This window comes from Gymnoscopelus microlampas (genome assembly GCF_963454915.1).
Source record: "Gymnoscopelus microlampas genome assembly, chromosome: 10".
Classification (NCBI taxonomy): domain Eukaryota; kingdom Metazoa; phylum Chordata; class Actinopteri; order Myctophiformes; family Myctophidae; genus Gymnoscopelus; species Gymnoscopelus microlampas.
The window spans coordinates 40,955,040-40,963,060 of NC_139947.1; the positions used below are offsets into that span (position 1 = coordinate 40,955,040).

An 8,021-nucleotide genomic window follows, 5' to 3' on the forward strand; every position below is an offset into this window, starting at 1 on the left:
GTGATTTTTGACATGTTCCTTCTTTAGCGAGGTCACTGGGTGGTGGTTTTGCTTGCACTGATTGGTCAGCTACCGCCATATCAGCCCATGGGCTGATAAAAGCTGTATCAAGGTTTCTCATTTCTATTGTATTGTATTGGGACAGACAACTAAAATTGGTAATTTTAAATTCAATATGTTTTCTATGGACACAGAGATTTATCCGGTTTCATTTGACTAAAAATGTCTAATCCACAAAATAATCTCCTCCTCTGTCTCTGTCTCTCTCTCTCTCGCTCTGTTTTTACCGCTCTCTACCAGCCCCTCTCTCTCTGACTCTACTTCTCTTTTCCTTCTATCTCTGCTATTTCAGTCATTCCACACACACAATCACACACACAATCACACACACACACACACACACACACACACACACACACACACACACACACACACACACACACACACACACACACACACACACACACACACACACACACACACACACACACACACACACACACACACACCATTCCTGGTGGTGGTAATGTGATTGTTTGACACAGTTCCCTCAGAGGGTTCAACACTGTTCACAACATAATCCTGGAAACCAGTGTGCACGTGTTTGCATGTGTTATGGACAGTGATGTATGTCAGACTGTAAGTCAAATGAAAAAAAATAACAAAAAGTGAGACAACTACTGATAGATATGTGTCTGAAAAAGAGATTTAAGAGAAGTTACGGATGTTGCAAGTCTTAACTCCTCAGGCAAGACATTCCATAGTTGAGGAAGCCTTGGTCACCCTTAAGTTTTACTCTGGATTTTGGAATAGCCAGAATACCCACCAGCGAATTGTGAGCTGCACAATAAAAATACTGTAGAGGATAAAAAGTCTGCAATATTGCAAAGGGATCATTTAAACCTTAAATGGTAAATAATGTTTGGTGTTATTCTCATATATATTTTCTTACTGTGCCGTTATGTGTTAAAAAAAAGTACTGTGAACACACAGCACAAATTCAGACTTTTACTTTGTCTTGTAATTGTACATTGTACTTAAAAACAGATTCACAACAACAATGCTTGTGTAAGACATTATTTCCGGGGGAAATATCTTTTTACACGATGGGAGGATTAGATTATGAAGTAGTTCTACATTCTCTTCAATATACCTTTCCTGGTTGTTGAGGAGCATTGACATAGGGTGCAACACAATTATTCTTTGAGCGATGCAATTCAATATAAGTCAAAGCGACGGGAGGTACATGTCCTGATACATGATGCGTCCAGCTTGCAGTTTACAGTGGGAAAGCAAAAATACACACACACATTTTAACCACATTGGGTGGTCTAGGAGTAAACTCCTTTAACAAAAGAAAAACAGAAAAGATACTGTTCCACTAACATCTTTGTTTATAAAGCTGTGGGAAAAGAAAGGCTTAAAATGGCATGGGGGGTGGGATACCTCTAGACAGTTGGTGAACTATTGACTATGGAAAGGAAAGTAGGGCCATAAGTGGCAAGAACCTCCTCGAGCAGAGGTGTGGGAACAATATCCAATAAGTTGAGGAGTTCATACAGGATACAGTTTCTAAGAAAAATGTTATTGATACTTGTTGAAAGTTTGCTCCTACAGAGGTAGTTGCACAGGGGTGATACCAAAGTCATATGGGCAGGCATGATGTCTGGTAATCTCAACCTTGGGAATTAAGAATGATTCCACACACTTCTGGTTTGTGAAGGTGGGGCCTAGAGAGGGTTAACATTATTCATCACATGAAATAGGATTCTTGGTTTGTTTTGCGGTTAAACCAGAGACTATTTTGATTCTCGTTCACATATTGATATATAGCACATGAGGTCTATACTAGGCCCTCTCCTGTCTTCATTCTACACTGCGCGTTGTGAGCTTGTAGATCAGTTATTTTCGGAGAATGTTAGCCCCAGAATAGAGAATGCTAGTGTTCAAGTGGATTTAAGAGACCATTGTGTTTAGTTATTTGAATTTATCAGGAGCAACTCAGTTAAGAATATATATGAGCAGGTGGTGTTAATAAAAACTGACCCTATCCTCAGTGCTCTGCAGATGGATATCTAAGGCAGTGAGGGCTGAAAGCTGGAACGCCTCCAAATGTTTGAGCCATGGGTGCATTAAGGATGCGGGAGCAAGACGCGGTACAGGGATCAGGGAAGGGAAGGGACAGTTCCACATTGAAATTAATTGCTACTTGTCAGTGACATTAATATCCTTTAAAAGGCGTGTTTCCCCTGCCCTACATTCCTTCACTCAATCTGATGTTCTTTTATTACTTGAGCTGCTGTGATATGACATGAGGCTGTCTGTATAGTCTGCAAACGTTGCACACCTAGGTGTGACACCTGTGTTTCAAAAACAAAATTGCAAAAAATAAATTGAATTTAAAACATTACAAATATTCAAACGCAAAAAATGACCAAATTTCTTTTACATCCTAGCTTAAATGTGAACTGAACAGGATTTACCCCTTGAAGTATCGTGATTTGAACTTATCCTAAAATGCCATTCATTCCAGCCACATAATGTTTCTTAACTGCTATAGTTACTAAATACATTTCAGTTCATGTTTTTTCATTAAATTCACACCGTAAACTAAACATCCCATTAGTTCAGATCAGTAGAATTCAGCTATTAAAGACTAATGTTACTGCCTCCAGGGATGGATCAAATCACATTACCTAGCGTTACCTAGCATGTAACATAAAAGGGGTAGGCTGCAGAACATTTTACTTACAGCAAGCAAATTAGCCCTACAGTAGAGTAACTTGGATATAAATCAAAAACTGGTACCTTGATGACTGGTGGTGAACTATTCTGTGGCAGGTGGCAGCCTAATATTTCAAAATAATGTTTTTGCTGGGGAACACCATTTTCAATTACATTCTCTTTTTCAGTTTCATTCCTGAAAAAAAAGTTTGTTTTGGTTTTCATTTTTGTTCATTTAATCAGTTCCAACTCAAGTCATGGTGTGAACAACCTCAGGCAGTAAACACATTCTGATTATTTGGATTATAAAGGCTTACATCTACCAGGCTGCTAGAGTCTCTTAAGTTACAGGTGTAGTATAGCACTCAAAAAGGTTACAGCTAAAAGGGTCACTATGCTGCCAGTGTTATAGCTGTAGGCTTATAAAAGCTAAAAGCGGCTAACAACGCTACAAATAATTTGATGTATCTTTGTATTGTTACATGTTCAGATCTCAATGAAGTGATGTACCACTGTTATTTCTTCTCTATTGATCTTGTCTGCCTGTCTTTATTAAAGGTGCTTAAAATGAAAAGCATTTTGTATAAGGTTAAAGCTCTATATTCTGATTGTAATCATTGCTATAATGATTAATGACTATATAATAATAATCTGACTGTCCCATACTGTATATGTTGTAGGCTGATATCTGACTGTCCCACATATAGGCTGTAATGTTCAAATAGTGAATATAACCCACCTGAAGAATACTTTTAACCATGTTGAGAGTGACTGCCAGAAAGGTGTTTCTCTCCGTATCTAAGAAGAGACCTTGAGTAATAGGGGTCTCGTCTCTCCAGCACTTTAGTAAACAGAAAATACATTTCAACAATTTCAAGTCAAAGTCAGAAGACAGAACCCATTTCTCAGCTTCAATTTGACATTATAGTGTTCCAGTTCCAATTTGTATTTTTTTTATGTCCATCTCTTCCAATTTCACTTATTTATACTGTATCCTGTATGAGTTCTATCCCCTGGTAGGATAAAATTGTTATCCCAACCTGAAAATGTATTTTCTGTTCTTTTCTGTACTAAATAGCTGGAGAGACACTGGAGACCCCTCTTTACTGAACAAACAATCTAATTATGCAAGGATTACTATCATAACTATAGAGCTATATACTGTACACTTATTTTAACAATATCACTTACAGCGCCATTAATGTTTTTTTTTTAATCTATAAAGCTTTGTTAACTTGCAATATTTATCATGTTTCCAGATTCCTCAGATCAGCTATGCATCTACGGCTCCAGAGTTGAGTGATAACAACCGTTATGATTTCTTCTCCCGGGTGGTTCCTCCGGACTCCTACCAGGCCCAGGCCATGCTGGACATAGTCAAAGCTCTGGGCTGGAACTACGTCTCAACACTCGCCTCTGAGGGAAGCTATGGGGAGAGTGGCGTAGATGCCTTTATACAGATCTCTAGAGAGGCTGGTAGGGTCTATTCTATTGTACTTTACTCCATCCTCTATTCCACTCCCCATTTCCATGATGACAGACAGAAATTATTTATATATATATATTTTTTTTTCCACTGTAGTGCTTTTCTGCGATTGGCACAGTACTATAGAGAGGTCAAGCTCTCTCTCTCCCTCTGTCCCTCACTCTGCCTCTCTCTATCTCGCTCTGTTTATCTCTGTTTCAACATTCATGTGAGAGCAAGGTCAAATTGCCAAAGCCCTGATGTGAAAGAGAATAATCACAATATTTTGTGTGTAGGTGGAGTATGTATAGCCCAGTCTATGAAGATCCCCAGAGAGCCTAAACCAGGAGAATTTGATAAAATCATAAAGCGACTCATGGAAACATCCAACGCCAGAGGAGTTATTATCTTCGCTAATGAAGACGACATCAAGTATGTGTGTGTACCCCTCTGTCTGTCTGTCTGTCTGTCTGTCTGTCTGTCTGTCTGTCTGTCAAAAAGTAATTGCAGCTTCTACCTGTTGACTGAAAGCTTGTTTCTGCCTCAAAATCACTTGAGGGTGAGAAGTTAAGAAACTGGAAAATGTATATAAAAATACACAAATATTTGGACTCTGAATGGGTCTATCAAAAAAGATCTGCCACACGCCACCAAATCTCACTCCTGTAGTGACTGTAGTGTTATGGTGTTATGTTGGTTTTTGTACAGTTTTTAACTAGTTTCTTCCTTGTAGGCGGGTATTGGAAGCAGCAAAGCGAGCCAATCTGACAGGTCACTTCCTGTTTGTGGGGTCTGACAGCTGGGGAGCGAAGAGTTCACCAATCATCGACCAAGAAGATGTTGCTGAAGGGGCAGTGACCATCCTGCCGAAACGAGCTTCTATAGACGGTATATTAAGAATGAATAATAACATTCTGTTGTAGTAGGCTCTGTGCATAACTGTAGTCCCAGCTTTCCAGAAGATATATACCTGTTTCCTGTTCCAGTTCATTTGCGTGGCTCGGCAGCAGATTTGAAATGGAAACACATGAAGGTGTCATATGTGTTTCCTGTTCAAATCTGATGCCAAGCCAATCAAATGAAGCTATGGGTAAATGAACTGGAACAGTAAACAGGTATGCCACCTTCTGGAAAAATGAGACTACAGTTATGCATAAGCCTATTTGTAGAGCTGTTTAATGATGCAAATTGCACTTAACACAGCCTTTATGCTCCTCACTGCTGGTGTTCCACTGAGATTGTTGACCTAGAATTTTGTGACTGCAGAGGTGTTCTTTACCGTACCGACTTTACATTATGAAGTCCTCTTGTTTCAGTCTATGATACATTTTCTTATAGAAACCAGTGATAAAAGTTGGAAATTCATAATTTAGTAAAGGAGAGGTGCCAGGTAGCTCAGTTAGTGCACAGACCGTATAGTCCTGAGCGTAAGGACTCCGGTTCAAATTTGACCCTAGTGGCTCACCTGGTAGAGCGCATAACAATAAAGCCAAATTCCAATACCCCAAATCTCTGCTCACTCGCTCACTCACACTCGGCCCTCCAGCTTCACCCGGAAATAGTTTTGTCCCAATTGGTAAATTGCTTTTTGGAGGAGCCGGGTGGAGGAGCCGAGTGGGCTCTCCGGGTTTGCTTGGAGCAGCTTTCACAGAGTGTACATAAAAGTGTAGGCGAAGGCTCAGTCCTTTCACAACAATGCCATAATCAGAAAAGAACACTTCAAGAACTCTTTTTCCACCACTCTGACATGTGGCTGTCATTTGAAGAACTGTCGGAATTCCAATAGCTGTTGGAACACCTCACTGTGATTCAAACTCATTGCAAACCAGGCTACCATTGTATATGGTCTGGCTCAATGGATCACAATGTAAGCAGGATCCTATCTTGAAGTGTTTAGACCTGACAGGTAATGCGCCCTGGTGTAATAGGCTCTGTACATAACAGTAGTTCTGTCACTGTACCACACTGAGCGCTACTGTGGGTTCTTGCCAACACAATTGATGAGACCACAGGATTATAATCACAGTGTGCCATCTATATAGCCCAGTCTGGCTGAGTCAACTGCTTGCTCTCTTTTCAAATCCTTTATAACTTTGCAGAATTTAGCCAAGTCTCTCTCTGGCATTGTGTGTATAGCACAGCCTCAAGACCAGGCCCAGCACACTATTGAAGAGGAGAGCACACAGCAGAGCCAAATCACACACTTCTACCAAAGTCACCCTGACAACCAACCAACAACCAATAACGTCTGGCCATTCATCAGGTCTATGGGGCCGCTAGCACAGCTACAGAGCCCTATAGCTTGTGGCAAAAATGCAAACTCCCTGCATATATGCCAATGGTCTTGTGCAAATTCTGATTGATAGGTCAACCCACTGAGGATGAAAATGGATGTCATGTCATAGTAGGAAGTGCAACCAGCCAATAAATCTATTAATGTGTGTGTGTGTGTGTGTGTGTGTGTGTGTGTGTGTGTGTGTGTGTGTGTGTGTGTGTGTGTGTGTGTGTGTGTGTGTGTGTGTGTGTGTGTGTGTGCGTGCGTGCGTGTGCCTGTGTGTGTGTGTGTGTGTGTGTGTGTGTGTGTGTGTGTGTGTGTGTAGGGTTTGATCAGTACTTCATGACTAGATCTCTGGAAAACAACAGAAGGAATATTTGGTTTGCTGAGTTTTGGGAGGATGACTTTCGCTGTAAACTGACAAGAGCAGGAATGAAACTGGAACCAGAGAGGAAGAAATGTACAGGTAGGACCTGCCTGTCTGAATACCTGTCTCTTTCTCTTGCTGCTCTTTTATGAACTGTCTCTTAAGGTAGCTCTCCTTTAGGGCTGCCCCCTCATAGTCGATTAGCTGATTTATCGGTTATAATTGTTGTGAATTAAATTAATTTTAAGCATTGGTAGACGATTTCGAGTCAATTTCCTGAAAAATAATAAGCACATTTCTACTAAGTATGAGATTTGTAAAGGCAAACATTTTATTTGTAGGTTTGTCGATGAAATCAACTAATCAATTAGTCCATAAAATCCTTCACTATTGGTCAACTAATTTTTGCTGTAGTTAGTGACGTCCTAAATATAACCGTTTCATTCTTTAAACTCTGTTTGTGTTTAACCTTTTTTTACTGTAATTATATGTATTTATTTTGTTCTGTTTTGACTGATTTTACTTGTTCATTGTTTATGCCATGTTATTGCTGCTTTTATCTATTCACACTTTTTTGTCTGCTGCCTGTAATTCACTGAAATTGTTTTTTACAAAGTGCTATAATAATAGAGATTATTATTACTTTAGCTAAATTATATTTGTCTATCTGTTTCCCATATACACGTATCTGTCTGTCTGTCTGTCTCTCTGTCTGTCTGTCTGTCTGTCTGTCTGTCTGTCTGTCTGTCTGTCTCTCTGTCTGTCTCTCCAGGAAATGAGAGGATAGGTATAGATTCACCTTATGAACAGGAAGGTAAAGTGCAGTTTGTGATAGATGCTGTGTATGCCATGGCTCATGCCATCCACAACATGCACTCGGACCTTTGCCCTGGTTCACCGGGCGTTATTTGCACCAAGATGGACCCTGTAGAGGGACCGCTGCTTCTCGACTACATCAGGAGTGTCAGCTTCAATGGTAAGAATTTACAATTTGCATCTAACACTTATTTTATAAGCATATCGGTATGCAATCAATTATCCGATTTATTTTTATATCTGCATTGAGGGTGAGAAAATAATTAATGAACTGGGCAACATTACCCATATTATATGGTGAGTGTGCTTTGCCATATGTACATACTTTTTGTGCTCAAACGGCTATACAAGTTTTTTCAAGCACTTGATTCTTT

General features: G+C 39.9%; 1 protein-coding gene across 1 annotated transcript in view; it reads left to right on the forward strand.

Annotated features, from left to right (window-relative positions):
- The window catches only part of LOC311054229 (metabotropic glutamate receptor 6-like), a gene marked incomplete at both ends in the record, with an annotated part of 30,228 nt that overhangs the window by 7,937 nt on the left and 14,270 nt on the right, over positions 1-8,021 (forward strand). The window contains 5 exons of the mRNA XM_084070107.1: positions 3,984-4,200; positions 4,486-4,621; positions 4,923-5,077; positions 6,790-6,930; positions 7,604-7,807. Coding sequence (XP_083926233.1) covers positions 3,984-4,200; positions 4,486-4,621; positions 4,923-5,077; positions 6,790-6,930; positions 7,604-7,807 — 853 coding nt within the window. The remainder of the gene's footprint in view (positions 1-3,983; positions 4,201-4,485; positions 4,622-4,922; positions 5,078-6,789; positions 6,931-7,603; positions 7,808-8,021) is intronic.